At 42.9% G+C, this 24067-nt stretch overlaps 2 protein-coding genes across 4 annotated transcripts in view; one reads left to right on the forward strand and one right to left on the reverse strand.

Annotated features, from left to right (window-relative positions):
• Positions 1-24067, reverse strand: part of OTUD7A (OTU deubiquitinase 7A) — a 402354-nt gene that overhangs the window by 203462 nt on the left and 174825 nt on the right. The gene's annotated exons all lie outside the window — the stretch shown is intronic.
• LOC123344572 (40S ribosomal protein S15a-like) lies at positions 20652-21044 on the forward strand. Its single transcript, XM_044980933.1, has one exon. The coding sequence runs from the start codon at positions 20652-20654 to the stop codon at positions 21042-21044; it is 393 nt and encodes a 130-aa protein (XP_044836868.1).

A 24067-nucleotide genomic window follows, 5' to 3' on the forward strand; every position in this document is an offset into this window, starting at 1 on the left:
AGGTAATGTTGTTGTAGCGGTGTCGATCCCAGGATACGAGAGAGACAAGGGGGTGAGGTAATACCTTTGATTGGACCAACTTCTGTTGGTGAGAGAGACAAGTTCTGTGTAGCTCGAAAGCTTGTCTCTCTCACCAATAGAAGTTGGTCCAATCAATGATATTACCTCACTCACCTTGACTCTCTGAGCACTGAAAATGACTTATTTTAAAAATGCTTCAGATAGTAAAAAACAAAAACAAAAAAACCTGAACATAAGCCTACTGTCTGTTAATGCAGATGTGTAGATGACCACCTGTTCAGGTTTTGACAGGGTTATCCATTGACAGAGACATGGGCAAAGAGATGGTATGAAAATTAATTGAAACAAGAAATTTAAAAAATCTGAAATAATTCTTTAAAATCCTTAGAAAACAATCTATAAGTAAAAAAATATAGACTGATATTTGAAAAGGTTCCATGTGATACAGTCATCTGCGTGTGGTGTTCTTTGCTTAGCAGCATAATCTCAATTCCATACACAGGGCTTGAGACACAGAACACCTGAGAGCTGCTCAGCTAAAGCCCAGAACATTTATTTAAGACTATTTTCCTGAGACATAGTGGAGACATGTATGGTTGCAGAATCCTAACATCTTCTGTGTAACTTAATCCATTCAGCTCCAGCTGCTTATGGGAAAGGTAGAGTCTCCTCAATTTCATGAACAGGATAGTAGCTTACAGAGACATTGTACATGTTATAGAAATTAACATACCAATAAAAAGATGCAGCTTTATTAAGGCACAATTTTATGTGTAAAAACATGCAACACCACCACATTTTATTTTACTAAGCAATAACCTGGGAATAGTTATGTAACTGAAAGTCACTCAAGTGAACTGTAGCTAAGTTTCAGAGTAGCAGCCGTGTTAGTCTGTATCCGCAAAAAGAACAGGAGTACTTGTGGCACCTTAGAGACTAATGTGCCACAAGTACTCCTGTTCTTTTTGTAACCAAGCTAGCTCATTGGATACCCTGTAGAAGGGCAGATCACATAGTATATAATCATTTGTTCAAAGTTTTTAAAATCTAATTTCAAGTATTCTGTCCTGCTGTACATCAGAACAAGTCTGGGCCACCAGCAGAGGTCTATTAGGTTTTTAGCCTATCCAAGATACAGTACAAGGGAATATATTTGCTTTCTTAAGGGTAGGTATGTACATTTGTCTTGCTGACAGCATTAGGGTGACCAGACAGCACGTGTGAAAAATCAGGACGGGGATGGGGGGTAATAAGCCTCTATATAAGAAAAAGCCCCAAATATCGGGACTCTCCCTATAAAATCGGGAGATCTGGTCACTCCAGACAGCATGTTGGATTTTAGTTTGTTTAGGTTTTCATCTTGTTTATCCCTTCTTTCTGAAATGCACAGTCTGAGCCAGGGAGCCTGACAGCACTGAATTATGAGAAGTTTAGAAAGAATTGTATGCAGATGGTGGAAAAATACCGTATTACCTTATCAACATCAATATTAACATAACCTAATACAAGACAACAGAATTATATTTATGATGACTATGTGTAATCACATAAGACCCTGGGGTAAAACATCTCCTAGATTATCTGGCTCAATTTAATTAACGCTACCATTCTTTTTTATATACCAAGATTTAATGAAAATAAATTAAACTTCGTGGGCTATCCTTAGACTCCATGTTTATTTGGCTCCTGAAAAGACATCAGCCCATATATTTTGTCAACTCCATCAAAATAGAAGATCCTTTCACGGACAAGTGGGAGGTGAGATACTCTTCATTTTCACTCTAACAATTTGTGCTGGAAATCACAATAGAAAACTATATTTTGGCAAAGTAATTACAGATGAGTAAAGTGAAAAAGGATCCAGAGGGCAGACTGCCTAACAGTCAACAGAAAATGTCTGCTATCTCACAGCTGTAAAAGCTGTTCCAGTCAAGTAGTACAGAGTCTCTGCCTGCAATCCCCAACAAAACAAGAATCGTAAACGAATAGGCCAGCAGTGGACAGCATTTAAAGAACTAAGAGACCCAATTTCAGCAATCTGAACACAATGGGACCAACTATTGAAAGCCAATTAAACACTAAGATGGACACTACATGGTACAACTTACCACAGCTAACACTTCAGGTATAATTTTGCCAAACCTATTCCATCAAATAGCGCAAAACAACTACAATTATTTATTTAAACAAATAATCATAGTACCTAGCATAATGGGGCCTTGATCCCAAATACAAATTATTATCATTGAAATACTAAAGGAAAAAGGAATTCTACTTCTCTCCAGAAGGGGAAGTATTTGATACAGAAGATAGATTATAATTTCCTATTTGTTGCTTCCCTTCCCTCCCCCGTCATTTATGGCCTTTGACCTATAGAAGGTGTCACCTACAGAACCTATCCCAGTTGTAGTGACACTGCAGGAAAAGAATACACCCTGCGCCTAGTGCCCGAAGGACTTCCATGGGTTACTACTGAGCAGGAATTTTAAGGGTTAAATTCAGGACATATCTTAAGGGTCAGACTAAGTCTAATAAGACTTTTAAAAGAAATTAAAAGGCCTTTACATACTGTACGAAATAATAAACCAATCAAGCCTCATATAAGCCTCAGGACTATTTTAAAGGATCAACAGGGTAAGTTTTAAGAAAATGACAAACATTTTGAGCAAAACACTAGCAAAAATATATTTACAGTAGGATTGTCTTGCTTTGTTGATTGCAAATGATGTTCAAATCAGGTAAGTATTTGAGAATAGAAAAATGAGAAGAAGAAGAATCCACAATGTGAACAGAGATTGCAAGATGCTTGTCAAGAATGCAATGCAGGCATTGCCCTAGAAAACAAATCAGACCAACACGCAGTGTTAGTAAAGAGAAGGGTGCAGTTCACCCCATGTCCTATGGAAAGAATATTTTAAAAACCTCAAACCAAGTCCTACTCATCATTCATTTACATAATACCTGTCATACCTAATGCTTTACAAATTGCCTATGGAGGAGCCACTGAATTTCAGCACCTTGGGTTACGAACCACCCAGCAACTCCTAACAGGGCAAGTAACATTACACAAAGGCAGAAAGCGAGGATCATCTGGACAGAGGGGCACAGGGCAGCAGAACTATCCAAAAAACTGGAAAAAGAAACCCAGGGAAAGCAGCAGCAGCCTTGGAGGGGAGCAGGAAGACCAGCCTACTGAGGAGGGTGGCTTGTCCATGGGTCAAACTGCCTGCTCTCAGAGATGAAGTACAGTGGAAAAATCCCATCACAGGTTAGCTAAAGAGAGAGGAACACAGAAAGCTTGAGCTAGCAGACGGGTGGAAGGTGATGCTGCTTCCCCTGACATCTCTGGTAACAGAGGGTATGTCAGGTCCAAAGAAGCACAAGCCTCAGTTTCCAAGAATGAAAGCTTGTCCCATTAAATATCTCGCTGACAAGATTTCTTAATAGCATGAAGTATTTTTTTTCCTGGAGGAAAAAAAAAAATACCATTTTCTGACCAGCTCTAGAAAGTAGTTTCCTGAATATTCCAAGTTTAAGGTTTCTTATTCTACTGTATGATATTGGCCTTATAAACACAATTAATAAATGTTTTCATTAAGTCTCTGAGTACACCATAATTGTGTATCCTGTCAGTCATCTTACCATACATCCAATACTATGGAGAGGGCAGATCTTTTCTGGCCCCAGGATTTAGGCAGACAGAAGAGAGCTTCAACAGAACATAGTTAACTAACTGTCCCCATAACAAGCCAAGCAGACAGAACCACTGAAATGCAGCATTGGGAGACCTACAGAGCTTTAGGCTCTACCATATGGAAAAATACTGAATGGACAGTAACAAGATGTCTGGGACAGAAATCTGACTTAGCAGGAATCAATTCTAATGATTCAGGGCATAAATGGATATTTATAGGAAACCTCTCACTCAAGACTGCACAATTGTTCAGGTGTTTTATGAAAGCTTTTATCTTCTTGAAGATTCAGATGTCGATCACTGAAAGTACATCTACACAACATGCTTCTTTTGGTGGTATGTAGCTGTGGCTGAAATCTTTGTACAAAATATGCCTTGTGAGGTATCATTTAAAAGCTAACAACACTGATTATTAATATTCTTGTGTAATCTATGTAGGAAATGCATATTATGAGTTATAGACATAAACTGAAATTATTACTAAAACGTGTTTACCAGACAAGTCTAGGGTGGGAGTACACTTTTTTCAAAGACAAAGGGCAAGCGGATACCTCCAGCTAGATGTCAACAAAGTTGATCGGCAAACACCTGTCAAGTGGCCATTCTTGGGCAATGAAGGGGGGCAAGAAAAGATCAATCTGCATATTAGCAAACAACAACCTGGAACCTCTTTCACCATGACACTCCATGTCCCCTTCCTCACAGCTGAAATGAACTTTATCTCAGGGTAACCCTCCGGAAAATGCATTTCAAAGGGTGACTAGACAATAAAGGTGAGGGCAGAAAACACCCCAGGGTTTCTCTCTCTCTCTCTCTCCGTCTTTCACCTAAGATAAAGGAACTTTCACTCTGTGACCCCAACACACTCCCAGTCCTGAATTTTCCCCATAATGTGTGTTCTGCGCTGTCCAGCCCTCTCCAGCCTAGACAGTTCAGATATTATAGGTCTATTGCCCCTGTAAAAGGTCAGTATTCAACAGGTTTTGCTATTTTAACCAGAGTTACCAAACAGTTCAGTTTAAACACACTGGATTAGTTTAGATTAAAAATTAAAACAAGTTTATTTAACTACAAAGAGAGAGATTAAGTGAGTATAAGGTATTAAAGTCAGAAATGTTTATAAGAGAAATAAAGATAAAATGCTTTCTAATACCTAAACTTAAAATCTAGACTTGGTTCAAGGTAAAAATTCTTGCCACGTGTTTCCCAACTACAGGGCTGATCAAATTATCTGGTCACTCTGCAAATAGTAACCAAGGCTGGTGGAAGCCAGAGTGTGATTGGAGCATTGCTGATAGGCTGCTGAACCAAACCTGCAGCTATAAACACAAACACTCAGGGTGTTACTTGCTCGCTGGTAGGTTGCTTGTGAGTGGCCCTGGTTGGGAGCTACAACAGGAAAGCATTATGAGGTACCCAAGGTTGTGGAGCAGGCAGTGACGACCCCTCACTGGTGTGGATTGCACCCCAGAATGTGACAGTAGACAGGGCCAGCTCCAGGCACCAGCCCAGCAAGCAGCTGCTTGGGGCGGCCAATGGTGAGGGGCGGCACAGCCAGGTCTTCGGCGGCAGGTCCCTCAGTCCCTCTTGGAGCGAAGGACCAGCCGCCGAATTGCCACCGAAGACTGAAGTGGCAGCAGTAGAGCTGCAGATCACAATTGCGGCTTTTTTTTCCCCCTGCTTTGGGCGGCAAAAACCTTGGAGCCGGCCCTGACAGAGTATATACCTGGGTAGCCCACCTAGTATGGGTATAAATAGCAGTGTAGATAGTGATGCACTACTTAGATGAGTAAAGGCATGCCTGAAGCTTGTGGGTATGTACTTGGGTATACACCTTACATGGCTCTCAGCTCACCCAGGTGGTGTCTTCCAATCTACGCTGCTATTTTTTTTTAAAGCAGCCAGCTCCCTGCTGATTCCCTGTCAGAGCCTTTCACCGACACATGTAGCTACACACAGCAGCATGGATGCAGCATGTTTATCACTACAGCAGGCAGGTACATGTACACTACACATCACTGCCAGGGGTGTGTACTGTAGATGTAGCCTGAAAAAAAAAAAAAAGACAAGAGAGTAAGATTTAATTATCTGATGCATTATGGCAAATTGGGTGTTTTAGTTCATTTCAAAAGTCTTCTTTTTGTCAAGTTTCAACCAGGAGTAAATTTAGGAACAGGGGAATCAGATTATAATGCAAATGCCAATCCAGCCTTTAATCAGCCACAACATCCATGATTATAATTATTGTAGACACTTCTGAATATTTTTGTAAAGTAAACCAAAATTACAGTAGTACACCAGGACTAAACCAAAGTACAGTCTTCTAAACAGAAGAAAAAGGTAAAAACATGGTATAGTCCAATGTAACTCCTAGGGACCTAACATCTGGTGGGTTGTTTTGTTTTGTTTTAATTCTGGTACAAAGTTCTTGCTATGCAGTAAGTCTTCAATATTCGCTATTTAGGTACATTGGGACAGTGTGGTTTGCCAACTTCATCAGAATTATTGCAGAAGTAAATTAGCATGCTGTAGGCATTTCCTTTATACTGTGGCTTTACTCTCCTGTACGTCTGATCATTACACTTCATTGCTTATCATTTGAAAGAGGTTCTAATGCAAATAGTTTTTTTGCAAGTATATTTTGCAAGTATTTTACTGGACTGCATATGTAGTGGTTTGTTTATCAGGTTTGTTATTAGGTTTTCATCAGCTGGTGTTTAATATAACGGCATCATTAATAAAAAAAGCAGTGTACAGGTCTGCTGGCATGAGGTGTGTCAGGATGATAAGTTATATGTAGGCTTGGTAGAATTTGATTTTCATTTTTATAATTTCAATGGATAATATGATTATTTTTAAGCATTTTTTTCAATTTTCACAGTTGCACTAAAATTATGAGTTTTAAGAATTTTTTTAAATGTTATCAATTTAATTTTTCCACAGTTGTGACAAAAATTATGGGGAGAATCAGACAATGACTGTTGATGTTGAGATTCAAAAGGTTAAAACTTTATAATCATTAAAATACAAAAAAAACCTGTCTACATCACGTCAAAATAGACAAAGTAAATATCCTTACACCAAACTCTAATAAAAGTTCTCAAGCAGCGTATTTCTTACTTTGCCTATCTGTACATTTCAATTATCAATAGAAATATTTTTGGTTGGTTTATGGTTGGTTTACAGTTAAATTGATATTTACCAACAAAAATCTAATTCTTCCAAACCTAGTTATACATACTATCCTATGACAGGGAACAGTATCCCCATATTCCAGTGGTGGCTGTTTCAATCACCAACATAAAGATTATCAATAATCTTTTTTATAACAGAAAATAATATTTAAGGTTTTCTCCTAATGCACAAGACAGGAAAGGGTATTCAGGCCCATTTTGATGCTCACAAAAGGAGGGATGAGATTTTACAAAGGACTCTGAACGGTATTGCAAAACTGCACGCTCCATGTGCTTGCATTGCTTTGATACCACGTAACAAGGGTTATTTATAAAACACTGGACTTGCATACAATTCAGACTTCCCTAGTGAATAATGTTGCACTGGATAGGTGTAAAGAACAGGAGACTAACATACTGTATTCCCTCTATGTACAGTAGGACAGAACTCCCAGGCACTGCAGACAGTTTTGAACTGAATAGCAAATCTGTTTCACTGGGGGGGGGGGGGAAGGAAGGGGGATACTAAGACATGAAAGATTCTCCTACATCAGCAAAAAGGCATGACAAGAAGTGCTCTCTTTTTACCTCCAGCAGTTCTGCTTGGGAACAGAACATACTATTCAAGTTGGGGAAGGCTCAGGAAAATACTGTTGTACTTATGTACTACATTAGATCTATTTAGAGAGCGATTGCTGGCTAATTCAAAGCACAGTAGGCCAAATGCATCCTTGGTGTAACTCCCTGGAGATCAACTAAGTTACCCTAGGGGTGAATATGACCCAGTATGGTCAGCTACCTGCTGCTGTCTACCTTAGAAACAATGAAAAAGCTGGATCTGATATTCACTGTTAAGTATGAATTCTTATTGACTTCAACCAGAGCAGCCGTTTGCATGAAATGGAATCTCAGGTTTCCACAATCTACTCCGGAAAGCAGATATACTCACTTTGCTCCATTATGAAAACAAATTGAGGTTTAAAACATACATGGATTGATCATTTAAGAATTACTACTAAATACAAACAGCATAGGATCGCTATACTGCTGACTCAAGGCATTTGCTCCCTAGTTGATATAGATACCAAACACATAACGATAGCGGTATCCAGAGTCTCAGGAAAGGAGAGACCTTTACTCTAAAAACTAATTGTAATTTATACTATGGCCCCTCCAAGCTAGTGCCTGTGCCTGTGCCTTCAGTGCCCATAGAGAACAGCGTGCAGGATCAGGGTCTGTATGTGTAACTATTAGGAGGAAAGCTTTTCTCATCTTAGAAGACAGCAGGAAGGTCTAGCTGATTGCTTCAAAGAAGGGAAGCGATAGGGATAAAAATGGAAGGACTAGGGAAATGTTGTGAGTCAAGCACCCTGATTATTTTGAAATACTGAAAGATACGTTATATGGACAAGGTTGTTTGAAAAATAGAAAGAGCAACCTCTATTTGCTCCAAACTATGGCCCGCAGGACACTCCTGCCCGGCCCCTGAGCTCCTGGCTCAGGAGGCTAGCCCCCAGCCCCTTTCCTGCTGTTCCCCAGCCTCAGCTCACCTCGCCGCCAGCGCAATGATCTGGGCGGTGGAGCTCTGAGCTCCTGGGGCAGCGCAGCTGCAGAGCCCGGCCTGACCCTGCTCTGTGCTGCATGGTGCGTGGCTGTAGCGTCAGCCACCGGTGCTCCAGGCAGCGCGGTAAGGGGGCAGGGAGTAGGCGGGGGTTGGATAGAGGGAAGGGGAGTTTGTGGTGGTGGATAGGGGTCGGGGCGGAAACAGGGGGAGTTGAATGGGGGCAGGGGTCTGGGGGGCAGTCGGGAAGAAGGGGGGGTTGGATGAGGTGGCAAGGGGCAGTCAGGGGCAGGGGTTCCAGGGTCGGTCAGGGGACAGGGCGCGGGGGGGGGGTGGATGGGGCAGGAGTCCTGGGGGGCCATCAGGGAGCAAGGGGGTTGGATGGGACAGGAGTCCTGGGGGTGGGCCATCAGGTGGTGAGAAGCAGGGGGTGGGGTGGATAGAGGGTAGGGGCTGGGCCACGCCACCTCCCCTAACTGACCCTCCATACAATTTCCAAAACCCGATGCCGCCCTCAGGCCAAAAAGTTTGCCTGCCCCTGCTCTAGACTGTTGGACACTGAGTACAAAAAAGAAAAGGGGATTAATCTGAAGACATTTATTCCAGTAAAGATGTTTACCATGCTGTAAATTAAGCAAAGTAAATTATCTGTACAAGCAAGGCAGAAAACATAAAGACTGGAATTTCCTTTGACTCTAATTTCCTTCCTTTATGGCTTAAAACATATCCTATAAAACCACAATAAAAGGAAATTAAAAAACAGGGGTTTGGGTTTAACATTCTGGATGATCTTATTGTGACACTACGCCCAAATTCTTCATATGATATGAATATGGCATAACTAAGACGTGTTTTATGCAAGATGGGTCATGTGAGGTATCATTGGATAGGTTATGATTTACTGAATATGATTATCCTATTTGTATGCATGTATCATATCTGTATCTGAAGTTAGGAATATTGACTATATAACAATTACAAGTGGGTTTACGCCTGGGGAACGCCCACCAGATAGACTGCAATCAATCTGGATGAGCCATTAGAGAGAACAATGGGACTTTAAAGATGCTAATCTCCCACCTTCCTGGGAAGTCTTCCTGAGGACTTATGTCTGCTTTGACATTGCAGGGTCATGTGATCATGTCACCTGGTACTGGACTCCATCTTGGACTATTTGTATTTTCCCACTAATAGGGATCAAACTGGGAAACAAAGGATTCCCGCCATATGTAAATCCTATTTAAGGCAGGGAAGGGAGTTAATCAGGGTTCATTCTTCACTGAATCCCTGCCCAGGATGACTGCTGGAAACATCTAAGAAACAAGGATAAAAGTGGGGGAGAAGAGCTGAGTCCAGGCTGGAAAAGGTGTCTGGCCTGTGAAAGAAATGCCTAAAAACATTTAGGATGAGAAATTACTACTTGTAACTTGTATTAAGCTTAGTTTGCATGTTTGTTTGATTTGCTGGGAAATCTGCTTTGATCTGTTTGCTATGCATTATAATAATTTAAAATCTATCTTTTGTAGTTAATAAACTCGTTTTTGTTTTCTCTAAACTCAGTTTGTGGAATTCATAATGGGGGGAAGGGGGCAAAAAGCTGTGCACATCTTCCTCCACATTGAGGGAGGAGGGGAATTTCATGAGCTTACTCTGTACAGTTTTCTGTGCAGCGCAAGGCAATACAATTTTGGGTTTACACTCCAGAGGGGGAGTGCACTTGAGTCCTGGGAAATTCCCAAGCTGAGTCTTTCCATGCAGAACTGGCCCTGACAGAGTATATACCTGGGTAGCCCACCTATATTTTTTTTAATGAGTAAGGGATTGCAGGATGGAGTCCTTAGTCATATTAGCCAAATCACTGCTCCCATTGCTTTTTTCCTTCTTGACTGCTCAAAGGGGGACAGCTGTGTGACAGCTGAAGTCACAATTAAATAAAGCTGCATGCGTTGTTCTTGCCTTTTTAACAAATGGACTGATATTCAAGCAGGGTACCAGGTTTTTATTTTTAATACCCTTTGCTCATTAGCTAGTGGTATCTCTATCTGCTAGCAAGGCTCAGTTGCTTTCTCATACTTACAGGGTAGCCTCAAGGCCGAAGTAAAAACTTTTCAATTATAAACAGACAGATTTGCCATCTGAACTGCATAATATTGTTCCTCACATCTCAATCACATGTCATTTTCTCAACAATCAGCATAAAGACACTTCCAAGATAAACGTCCCCTGAAGAACTTTGGAGAGGATTTAGGGTAAGTGTTTAAAAAAGAAAAAAAAAAGAGGAAGACTTGGTACAACCAGCAAAACTTTGAAATAATATCTATAAAACACAAGCTATATAAATAGGGTTCAAACTAGTATTACTGAAGAGGAACTTAATACAAAAATTATTTTGAACAATGTTCACCACCACATAAAACTAATGGGAAGTTATTCTCTGAGGAACAAGATTTTTATAAGCGTCTAAGCCCTGGTTTACACTACGAGTTTAGGTCGAATTTAGCAGCGTTAGATTGATTTAACCCTGCACCCGTCCACATGACGAAGCTGTTATTTTCGCCTTCCTCCGAAGCATGGGGCAGGGGTCGCTTGCTTAAGGAGTGGGTGGATCGGCTTATGTGGCCTGCATCTTGCAGGAGGTCAGACTAGATGATCATAATGGTCCCTTCTGATCTTGAATTCTATGACTTAACGGGCTGTTAAAATCAATTTCTGTACTCCTCCCCCCACGAGGGGATTAGCGTTGAAATCGACCTTGCCGGGTCGAATTTGGGGTAGTGTGGACGCAATTTGACGGTATTGGCCTCTGGGAGCTATCCCACAGTGCTCCATTGTGACCCCTCTGGACAGCACTCTCCAATCAGATGCACTGGCCAGGTAGACAGGAAAAGGCCTGTGAACTTTTGAATCTTATTTCCTGTTTGGCTAGCATGGCGATCTGCAGGTGAGTGCAGATCTCATCAGCAGAGGTGACCATGATGGAGTCCCAGAATCGCAAAAGAGCCCCAGCATGGACCGAATGGGAGGTACGGGATCTGATCGCTGTACCAAGAGACGAATCCGTGCTATCAGAACTCCATTCAAAAAGACAAAATGCCCAAAACATTTGAAAAAAATCTCAAAGGGCATGAAGGGCAGAGGCTATAACAGGGACCCGCAGCAGTGCCAAGTGAAACTTAAGAAGCTGAGGCAAGCCTACCGAAAAAACAGAGAGGCAAACTGCCACTCCGGGTCAGAGCCCCAGACGTGCCGCTTCTATGATGAGCTGCATGCCATTCTAGGTGGTGCAGCCACCACCACCCCACCCCTGTGCTTTGACTCCATCAATGGAGTAGCACGCAACAGGGATGTGGGTTTTGGGGACAAGGAGGAGGTAGAAGATAGCTCACAGCAAGGAAGCAGAGAAACCATTTTCCCCGACAGCCAGGAAGTGTTTCTCACCCTGGACCTGGAGTCAGTACCCCCCGAACCCACCCAAAGCTGCCTTCCGGACAAGCCAGGTGGAGAAGGGACCTCTGGTGAGTGTACCTTTGTAAATATTATACATGGTTTAAAAGCAAGCATGTTTAATGATTAATTTGCCCTGGCATTCGCGGCCAGTACAGCTACTGGAAAAGTCTGCTAACGTGTCTGGGGATTGAGCGGAAATCCACCAGGGTAATCTTCATAAAGCTCTCCTGGATGTACTCCCAAAGCCTTTGCAAAAGGTTTCTGTGGAGGGCAGCCTTATTCCGTCCTCCATGGTAGGACACTTTACCACGCCAGGCCAGTAGTATGTAGTCTGGAATCATTGCATAACAAAGCATGGCAGCGTATGATCCCGGTGTTTGCTGGCATTCAAACAACATCTATTCTTTATCTCTCTGTGTTATCCTCAGGAGAGTGTGATGTCATTCCTGGTCACCTGGTTGAAATAGGGAGCTTTTATTAAGGGGACATTTGGAGGTGCCCGTTCCTGCTGGGCTGTTTGCCTGTGGCTGAACAGAAATGTTCCCTGCTGTTAGCCACGTAGTGGTGGGAGGAGTGAAGCGATCATCCCAGAGAATAGTGGGGTGTGGGAGTTAGTTGGGTTTGTGCTGCACGGTAACCTGAAAACCTCAGCCCCTCCTCCTTTTAAATGGCCAACCCAACGGCTGCTTGGTATGGGAAATGAGGGCGCTGCTGTTTGAAACCACTCTCACATGTTATTAAGGTTAAAGAAGCCAAAATACTGTCTTACCATAGCTGCCTGCAAGCCAAATTCTGTTGCCCGGCCCTGCGTGTGTGATCTCTCACACCAAACCGGCATACCCTCAATAAGAGGCAAAATGCGACCTTGTACCGAAAGCACATGTGCTATGTAATGTTAACAGCAAGGTTTACCATGAAAGAGTCTACCCATTGTTCTCTAAAATATGTCTTTTTAACTACCACTCTCCCTTTTTTTTCCTCCACCAGCTGCAAATGTTTCAACGCTCACACTATCTTCTCCTTTCCAGAGGCCAACGAAGATTAGAAGGCGAAAAAAATGCACTCGCGATGAAATGTTCTCTGAGCTCATGCAGTCCTCCCACACTGGAAGAGCACAGCCGAATGCATGGAGGCAGACAATGTCAGAGTCCAGAAAAGCACAATATGAACACGAGGACAGGTGGTGGGCTGAAGATGATAGGTGGCATCAGCTTGGTGACAGAAGGCAAGAGGCAATGCTCCGGCGTATGGTTGAGGTTCAGGAAAGGCAGCTTGAACACAGACCGCCGCTACAGCCCCTGTGTAACCAACCGCCCTCCTCCCCAAGTTCCATAGCCTCCTCACCCAGATGCCCAAGAACACGTGGGGGGGCCTCCGGGCACCCAACCACTCCACCCCAGAGGACTTCCCAAGCAACAGAAAGCTGGCATTCAATAAGTTTTAAAGTGCAGCGTGGCCTTGTCCTTCCCTCTTCCCCCACCCCACCCCGGCTACCTTGGCAATTATCCCCCTATTTGTGTGATGAATTAATAAAGAATTGCATGAATGTGAAGCAACAATGACTTTATTGCCTCTGCAAGTGGTGATCGAAGTGGGGAGGGGAGGGTGGTTAGCTTACAGGGAAGTAGAGTGAACCAAGGGGGTGGGAGGGTTCATCAAGGAGAAACAAAGAGAACGTTCACACCATAGCCTGGCCAGTCATGAAACTGGTTTTCAAAGCTTTTCTGATGGGCACCGCGCCCTCCTGTACTCTGCTAACTGCCCTGGTGTCTGGCTGCACGTAATCAGCAGCCAGGTGATTTGCCTCAACCTCCCACCCCGCCATAAATGTCTCCCCCTTACTCTCACAGAGATTGTGGAGCACACAGCAAGCGGTAATAACAATGGAAATATTGGTTTCGCTGAGGTCTACCTGAGTCAGTAAACTGCACCAGCGCACTTTTAAATGTCCAAATGCACATTCTACCGCCATTCTGCACTTGCTCAGCCTACAGGTGAACAGCTCCTGACTACTATCCAGGCTGCCTGTGTACGGCTTCATGAGCCATGGCATTAAGAGGTAGGCTAAATATAGGCATTTCAAAATCCCCAACGGTTATTTTCTGATCTGGGAAGAAAGTCCCTTGCTGCAGCTTTTGAAACAGACAGGAGTTCCTGAAGATGTGAGCATCATGTACCTTTCCCAGCCATCCCACGTTGATGTTGGTGAAACATCCCTCGTGATCCACCAGTGCTTGCAGCACCATTGAAAAATACCCCTTTCAGTTTATGTACTCACTGGCTTGGTGCTCCACTGCCAAGATAGGGATATGGGTTCCGTCTATCGCCCCACCACAGTTAGGGAGTCCCATTGCAGCAAAGCCATCCACACCTGCACATTTCCCAGAGTCACTACCCTTGATAGCAGCAGCTCAGTGATTGCGTTGGCTACTTGCATCACAGCAGCCCCCATAGTAGATTTGCCCACTCCAAATTGATGCCTGATTGACCGGTAGCTGTCTGGCATTGCAAGATTCCACAGGGCTATCACCACTCGCTTCTCAATTGTGAGGGCTGCTCTCATCTTGGTATTCTGGCACTTCAGGGCAGGGGAAAGCAAGTCACAAAGTTCCATGAAAGTGCCCTTATGCATACGAAAGTTTTGCAGCCACTGGGAATTGTCCCAGACATGCAACACTATGCGGTCCCACCAGTCTGTGGTTGTTTCCCGGGCCCAGAATCGGCGTTCCACAGCATGAACCTGCCCCATTAACACCATGATGTCCACATTGCCGGGGCCTGTACTTTGAGAGAAGTCTGTGTCCATGTCCTCATCACTCTCGTCACCGCGCTGCCGTTGCCTCCTCGCCTGGTTCTGGTTCTGCATATACTGCAGGATAATGTGCGTGGTGTTTACAGTGCTCATAATTGCGGTGGTGATCTGAGTGGACTCCATGCTTGCCGTGCTATGGCGTCTGTGCTGAAAAAAGGCGCAAAATGATTGTCTGCTGTTGCGAGGGTTAACGGACAACCCTGTAAGCCATGTCGTCCAACAGAATGGTCCCCTCAAGGATTGAGCTCAAAACCCTGGGTTTAGCAGGCCAATGCTCAAGCCACTGAGCTATCCCTCCCCCCCAAACTATTCTCGGAGGCGGGCGGGGGGGAGCAAATGAATACAAAACAAATCTGGTTTCTTTATTTATTTGAGCCACTCCATCTCTCTTATACACCTTAGGCTGGCAGCAGACGGTGCAGTACGACTGCTAGCCATTGTCTCCTGGCTGCTCGCCAGAAGATGGTGCAGTACGACTGCTGGCCATAGTCGTCTCCCATTTATGTCCAGGCACCCCCCACTGACCTCACCGAGGCCAGCCAGGAGCACATGTCTGCCTAGGCGCCCCTGACTGACCTCATCAAGGTTAGCTAAAAGAGCACCCAGGAGATGACAACGATGGCTACCAGTCGTAATGCACCATCCGCTGCCAAAAAGCAATGAGCTGCTGCTGTGTAACAATGCAGTACCACATCTGCCAGCAGAACCCAGGAGATGTACAGTGACAGTGAGCTGAGTGGGCTCCATGCTTGCCATGGTATGTCATCTGCACGGGTAACCCAGGAAAAAAAGGCAAGAAACTATTTATTGCCGTTGCTTTCATGGAGCAGGGGAGCTGACGACATTTACCCAGAACCACCTGCGACAATGTTTTTGCCCCATCAGGCATTGGGAGCTCAACCCAGAATTCCAATGGGCAGCGGAGACTGCGGGAACTGTGGGATAGCTACCCACAGTGCAATGCTCCAAAAGTCGACGCTAGCCTCGGTACTGTGGACGCACTCCGCCGACTTAATGGTCTTAAGTGGGGACACACACAATCGACTGTATAAAATTGATTTCTAAAAAATCGACTTCTATAGATTTGACCTAATTTCATACTGTAGACATATCCGAAGTTATTGTGACCTTGCTATCATCACAGATTGAAACAGAGACCTAGTATGTCACCATGTAATAAAAGACTGTATTGTAATGAATATGCACAAGGGGCAAAGTTATGAATGGACAGGTAACTTTTCTTTTGTCATTTTCTGATTTCTTAGTCCTTGGCTTTGCAACCCTAATACAATTTCTTTTTCCTCAGGGGATGGGGATGCCCATCAGATGAGACTGTGCTTTCTGATCAGACAATCCTGCCAACAAAAGCTCATAATATATATAGCAGAGTAGCAAACAATAACCATTAGTGACTTTATGTGTCGTACCTTGATTTAGAATGCACAGGCATCTACTTAGTGTTTTCCATCTCTAGCAGTCCAAGGAGCTAACACTATTTCTTGGCAGAGATTGTACTGATAACTCACAAAATCATGCCACTGCTGTAGAAGTTGAGTTCCTTTGGCCAGACTTGCTTCCCCTATCTTCATCCTATTTTTCTTTGTGGCTTGATTCTTTTCTCAAATCAATCTTAAAAGCTTGACCTTTTAGAATTCCAAAGCAACTTAGACCCATTGGCTAGAAATACAGTGTGTGATGGCTCCTAGCAATTCTAACGCCATCAACCACAGAGCACCTCCTATTTCCATGCACTTTGTGGCATTTTGAATAATCTGTTTAAAAACAAAACTAAAAGAACTCAGTCCTCCCCGCAGTATGCTGCCCTGGAAATTCAACAGATTTTTTCATTATCAGGTATGGTCTGCAACTGGATGAAATAGATTTCAGTGTGTCACTTAAGCAACTCTTACCAATTAAACTAAAATCCATTCTTCAACCTTTAAGCCTAAAACAATTTCTATTGTATCAGATAATGTACATAATCTAGCAAAAACTGCATCACCTAAAAATATCAAAGTTAGGAGGGGCAAAGGTAGCTCTGAGGACTACAAACAACAACAACGTGTTCAGATTAATACAGTCTATGGCCAGAAGGGATCATTCTGTTCATTGCTATGACTATCAGCACTCAGAACAGGAAACCTTTCACCTTTACCTCTCCACTTGAAGACAGGCCCAAACCAACAGAGATCAAAAATTGTGACCATCTGATGGCTGCTGGGTGGCCTCCAGTGGCATTCGTAAAAGATGTGGCCACATCACAAAAAAGTCATTCAGATACTTTGCCTTTGTATTTAACAAAGTAAAAAGGATAACAGGGTATAAGGAATTTCATATAAACTTTAGAGACACTAATGTCTCCCCCTCATTGGCAGTCTCCATGCAGAAGATGCTGATTTTAGAAGCAATTCCTCCATGTCATGGTGAAGGCCTGTGGAGCAGTGAGAAGACTATAGCACTATTGCGGTAGCACTAAACTTGTAAAGAGAAGATTCAGCTTCCAGAACTGCTCATCCAGCTCTATGGCCCATAAATTACTGGTACTTTAGGATCTAAAAAACAACAACAAAAAACATGAGTGGAGTATCACTTGCCAAAACACAATGACACCAAAGTCTGCAACTAATTCAGAACCACTTCTTTCCCCCCAAATTGGACTTAAACCTCACACAGGGATTCACATTTCAGGCACTCAGCTTCTGCAGCAGTTATTTGGTCTTTTTCACAAGGATAAAAGGAAATTTACAGTCCAGTACACAGACTCCCCATTAGCTAGAGCAAGTCACGGCACAACTGCTTACAATTCTGGATAAAGGATAGTCCGATGTTATTGTAACCAGAGAGGCTAGCAGACACTTCAGGTAGAACTCAGCTAGTTTCCCCATTGATTTCCAACTCCATTTCAGAAACTGGAAGGAGTCTCTGAAAAGAACAAGAAGATCAAGAGGGGAGCAAGAAATGACAGCAAAGAAGTAGCTGGAGAAGAACTATAGGAGGGAAAGTGTAGAAACTTCATCATGAGGCAGAAGGTATGGGGATCTGAAAATGAGAACAACATTTTAAGTGCTATAGAAAGGAAAATGGTCTTCTCTGCAGGACCCAGAGACTCATGAGGCTTGATTCTCAATTATCCTGCTTCGTGTGTAGGACTTTACATCAGTGCAAAGTGAATGCAAAATACTGATAGGTGAGAGAAAGGCAGGGCCAGCTCTAGGTTTTTGCCACCCCAAGAAAAAAAATTTGGCTGGGCTCCCCCCCACACCCTCCTGCTGCCCCAGGTCTGGGCTCTCTATCTCTCCCCCCGACCCACACCCCCCTGCCATCCCAGCTCTGGGCTCTCGTTCTCTCCCCCCCCCACCCGACCTGCACCCCCCTGCCGTCCCAGCTCTGGGCTCTCCCCACCACCACCTGCACCCCCTGCTGCCCCAGCTCTGGGCCTCCCCCCACCCACACCCCGCTGCCGTCCCTGCCACCCCAGCTCTGGCCTCTCCCATTCCCCCCACACACACCCCCTGCTGCCCCAGCCCTGGGCTCTGCCCCTTCCACTCGCACCCTCTGCTGCCCCAGCCCTGGGCTCTCCCCCCTGCCCCCCACCTGCCCCCTCCTTCCGCCCCTGTCCTGGGTCACTGGTAACTTGCTCCCAGGGTTGGTCATTCAGCAGGAATTTTGGATGTGCACAGAACACAGACAGGATTGGTTCCCATATGGTTACATAACTGCAGTAAAATGGAAAATTTTTCAGCTTGTGTGATTGGAGGATATCTGGATGCATATTATAAAACTGTCCTCCATAAATGAGGAAAAATTGAGGTGCCTTTATTATTCTTTCGTTCCACTCTTTGTTTCTATGGGGAATTTGCCCATGCAATATCACTGTCTTCCTTTTAAACAAATAAAACTAAAAAAAATAAAAAGGCAATGGCTGTTGAAAATAGCAATTCCAGTCCTAAAAACCACTGGGAAGCATTTCTTGCTCAATTTTATCCTACTTTTTCTACAGCAAATTACAGTGGATCAATATATTCAACTTGGGAGAAATAAAGTAACAGCTGCCCAAATTGAGCTTGAGCACTCCTGAATTTTGAGGTGTTCAAATCTGGAAGGCAGGTGCTAGACTCCCTTTCTGAATATTAGCTAAATCTGGAAAGGAAAAAAGTCAAAAGTGGAAATCCTCCTACATGCCTGGTACTGTATCTAAAGCTGCCCAGGTCCAGAGCCTCCCCTCACTTACTTTTCATTTTAAATTCTAGTGGGATCCACATACCTCCCTTGCTTGGCTTCAGATAGAGAGGGGCACTGTCCATTTAGTCCACCCAATTCCTTCTTTGGGGGCTGCAAGCTGAGGTCACACCAGTATCCCTAATCCAGTCTGGGGATGTCTTCTGAAGGGGATATCTGGGCCAAAACCTTCTACTCCTTGGGCACACTTGTTCCCCATTCACAGTGCCACCCAGCTCTAGCAGTGAGCTCTCCATTCACAGCAAGCTGCAGCATGAGGTTTCAGCTACCATACTCCTTCCCCCTCCCTTTCCTGTTGATAGCGGCCAAGGGAATGCTGGGAAATGTAGTTCCTTCCCTGCTCCAGGGCTGGCTCTATAGGCAGGGAGCTAACCAAGGAACTACAGCTCCCAGGGCCCCCTGTTGGTTCTCAGCTCTCAGGCTGGATCCCTGCCAGCCGCCACCCCTGCAAATGGGCTGCCCCAAGCAGCTGCTTGCTTTGCTGGTGCCTAGAGCTGCCCCTGGAGAAAGGTAGCATTTTAAACCCATTTGACACTCACTTCCCTTTGAAAAGAATGCACAACACCTGTTCTGGATAAAAGATCTAAAATTAATGATAAGTATAAGGAGCTGATGCAGACACAGCAATGAAATGAGGACAGACACATGCATGGAACTAAATGTCAGGCCCACTACCCACCCATTAAATTGGTTCCAGTGCTGGGATTACAAGGCACTTTACCATATAACCTGTAACTTGGAGTAGGCACTCCTCAGCCTAACCCCAGGACACAGCTCAATCTGAGCCCTAGCACTCCCCCGCCCGCCACTCCCCCAAGCGGGACAGAGGGTGCAGAAGGGTGGGAACCTCAGCCCACAAGGCCCATCATCAAATCTCAGATTTTTCACTTCTGGGAACTGTTCATTTTATCCCTTTAACTGCACTGGAAACTGGCCACAACTTGTGATGAATTTACAACTCATCCCAAGTACCTCACTTGGGTTCTAAGTGCATTCCTACCGTCCTGCCAATTAGGGGGAAAAAATCCTTCCTGATCCCCAAACAGGTAATCAACTAGACCCACAGCAACTGTCAGCCCAGGTTCCCATTCCTAGATCAGGATGGGGAAGGGGGAAATGCTAGCCAATCAGCACCCCTCTGTGCTGCCAGCTGGCCAGTGGATGCCAGAGACTCTGAGAAGCTACCTAGTGTCCCTCAGCTAGTGTCCCCTCCCTCACTACTGGGACCATCCCCATTCACTGCCAGCCCCATCAATTTCCCCCCATCCATTCAGGCAGGTAAGGGGCATTTCTCTCTCTTTAGCAGAGTTCTAACTTACTATCAAGAGCAAGGGATGCTGTGTGTGCAGCAATAACTGAACTGAGATTCCTGCAGAGTGGGTTGTCTCTGTGTAGTTTAACCAACTCTGTTTAAGATCAACAGGAGTTGTGTACTTCGTGAAAACATGTAAAAGTAATAATAAATAGTAATAAATGAATTACTCTATAGCTGACTGTGTCATCAATTTCTCTAACTGACACTGCCATGCTGCAAAACTGTGAAATCGACCACCAAGAGGCAATGCAAAATGCCCATGTGAGATGCACTTTTTGTCTTTATACATCAACAGGTACATTTAAGAACAAGCTCTACAGAATATTGAAATGTAGGAATGCTTAGGTATCCAGTACTGGCTTTTTCCGCCATCTTGCTGCACCGGCATCATGGTGCGCATGAATGTCCTGGCCGGTGCCCTTAAGAGCATCAACAATGCAGAGAAACGTGGAAAAAGTCAAGTTCTCATTAGACCATGCTCTAAAGTAATCGTGCGGTTTTTAACTGTGATGATGAAGTATGGTTACATTGGTGAATTTGAGATCATTGATGATCACAGAGCTGGGAAAATTGTTGTTAATCTGACAGGCAGACTGAACAAGTGTGGTGTGATCAGTCCCAGATTTGATGTTCAGTTGAAGGACCTGGAAAAGTGGCAGAACAACCTTTTGCCTTCACATCAGATTGGGTACATAGTGCTGACAACTTCCGCTGGCATCATGGACCATGAGAAAGCAAGGCGAAAACACACAGGAGGCAAAATCCTGGGATTCTTTTACTAAAACTTGTAATACAGGCATACTAATAAATTGTTCAAATGGAAAAAAATACTGCAACCATTGAATAGAGAAGCCCTTTCCTCTTCCATGGAGTAAGTATGCCAAGTGTGCTTTTGAATCAGCAACTCTACATAATAGTTTACCATGCTACTTCATCGGTTCTAAAATACATTTGTCCATTTTTCTTAGGGTAAATTTAGCTGCCAAAACATATGCCAAATTCAAAAGCCCTGACCCCCATCCTATTATGAGCAAACACCTTCAAGAACTTGTATAAAAAATATGCAGACAAAGAATGGAAAATAAAGCTGTTGCCATGTTGAATGAAACTGAATAACAAATGTCTCTTATTAAACATATTGGCAGATTTTTTGCTCAATTGTAGATGTAAGATTCAAAAGTGAGAATTGTTGGGGGATCAGCTCGCAAACCAGGAGTAACCAACATGTTAGCCCCTAATGCCCCCATAGCTTCTGTCTAACCATCAACTGAATTACTGCTTAGGACAGAAATTTTCCAAGACATGAGAAAGAACTGGGAGAAGGAGGAGGAGGGGTGGTGTGGTGTGGTGTGTAAAATGTAGCACTATATGGAGGTCATCAGAATAATACTAAAATATTTCTCAAACATAAGTTTTTCATCCAATGGGTGGCTAAAAAGGGATAATGCGAAGGAAAATCCTGAAACACTCACTAGGAACTTACTTGAACACCTAATGAGGCATTAAGTGTTTATTTCCCCTCTCCCCCTTTAAAAAAAAATAAATCACATTTTCTAAGCCTCCTGATCCTAGCATTTTCTCTTCCATGCTATGCACATCTTTCATTTGCCTCAACTGCAGCTTAGAGAAAGGGAGAAAATTATAAGCACAAATCCGCAGATAGAAAGCTGCATACAATTTTCAATAGCTGCTCCTGAGCAAAATCAAACCCTGAAGTCAGACAGCAAAAGCACTTTGTAGAAGTAGAATTTCTCTCTCTCGGCACAGCGGTTTCTGAAACAGTGCATCAATAGTAATTTGCTTTAGTACATGAAAAAACAGCTTCGCTGATCAATCAAAAGCACATACCAAAAACCAACATTATGTAAACGCCACATACACACGTAGACCAAAAGAAAAATCAATTCAGACAGAGAAATACCTATAAAAGCAATCCTCCAGCATCAGTCCTATACTGTTACACTCTCACTATGTACATAATCATTCTGTTTAACTACCTAGTGTAAATTCTGGGATCTCAATATAGACACAAGCCTTAGAGAGAAATTGAAAGTCCATGGAATTCCATCGCCTAAATTGTCACATTAGCAGTTTAAACACAGAGTGGCTATTACACACTAGTCAGACAGATGTGTGCATCACGTCAAGTCTCACACACACAAAAATCTTGTTTAATATTATATATTGTATTTTAGAAGTGATCTAAAATTATATAAAGAGTTCTCATATTTTCAAGGCCTTTGCAAAAGGGGAGAAGTTTGATTAAATATCCACCCATCTCTCCGCATTTCTTGGTTTAGCGTGCTTGGTTTCCCAACTTGGACAATGCACTGTATAATTGCTTTGGCTTAGAGTATCCTTTTTTTTTTTAAAAGTAACTACACAGTATCAGCTGTTCAGTTTTTGTCGTTTCTTTGGTTTAGAGTTCTTCAGTTTGACACCTCTTCAATGAAATTCCCTTTAGCCCAAATTCTGAGCCCTCTGAACCTTAATATTTCCTTTTTGCTACACAGTGTCATTAAAAAAATAAAATAAAACGAAAGCCATATAGTCAAACATTACATCCTACATGCAAAAGCCTAATGAATTTGAGCCCATCTCAAATTTTCCCACCAACTAAAAATATTACACCATCTCAAAAACTTCAGATTGTTTCAAACTTTAGACTCTTTCAGACCAAACAAGACAAAAACAAAAAAACCCACACATCCCAAACAAATTTACTACAAATGTAAGTTATCCCCTTACTTTAAATACTTTCATTAGCTATTAATGTGATAAGACAAGCCAAGATAGAGGTTTCTAGTATCATCTATAGGAGTTAGCCATGCACTAAATTTCTGATCAGAAAAATAATGGAAAACATATTTTGATTACATCAAAAACAGCTAATCCAATTTTGCTCAGACTTTGTAAATAAAAATAAGCTCTGAGCAATGATGAAAGGATGAAAAATTTCAGACCAAAAGAAATAACTTTGACAAAGTTACAATAAACTGAAAATGGGGAGTCAGCCTAGATACTGGAACTTAAGTTAACAAGTAACTTTACAAATGCTATGCCTGCTTTGGAAATTAAAAAGAAAAAGAAAAGATGTGGGCAGATGAATCCTTTTATTCCTGGTAACACTTAAATGTCTTAGGAGTCTACAATCTCTCTTCTCTGTAGGAGTTTGGAAATTAATAGTTAGGCTTGGAAAGACCGGTAAATGTCAGTAAGCATGGATTTCACCCTACACACAATAAAAAATATAGTCCATTAATAATCAAAATTTACACATATACAAAGAAAAAATGCTTCTTGAGAATTAGAATTTTATTTAAGGATATTTACTTTGTATATTTTGAATGTGATGTTGACAATTTGTGTTTTAGTTATTATAAAGCTTTAACTTCTTAAATCTCAGTGTCAATTGTTATTAAGCAATTGTCTGATACCCACTCCCAATTTCCTATAACTGTGAAAATTTACACAGATAAAAATAGAAAAATGCTTAAGAACGATAACTGTGTGAAAAAAATAGATTAACATTGAAAAAATGCTTAACAATCAGATATTTTCTGCTGAAATGATAAAAAATAAAAATTGAATTCTGCCAAGGTAATAATGAAGGTCTTTGCTAGAATGTCTGTTAGACTGATGTTCTAATGTTTTGTTTCCTCCTTTTCCAATATAAAATTACTCCTCCATTTTGGAAGGCTTACCCCAGAAGAGGCTCATTAACTGACATGTACTCTTTCTTTATTTTGTCTCGTATTTTGTTTCATGTACTGTGGATGACTATGCAGTGTTGTTACACTTCCTT

This window comes from Mauremys mutica, chromosome 11 (genome assembly GCF_020497125.1).
Source record: "Mauremys mutica isolate MM-2020 ecotype Southern chromosome 11, ASM2049712v1, whole genome shotgun sequence".
In the NCBI taxonomy this organism is placed as follows: Eukaryota; Metazoa; Chordata; order Testudines; family Geoemydidae; genus Mauremys; species Mauremys mutica.

Excerpts from the sequence above, each read along its gene's own strand:
- LOC123344572 (XM_044980933.1), top strand. The coding sequence starts at position 20,652 with ATGGTGCGCATGAATGTCCTGGCCGGTGCCCTTAAGAGCATCAACAAT.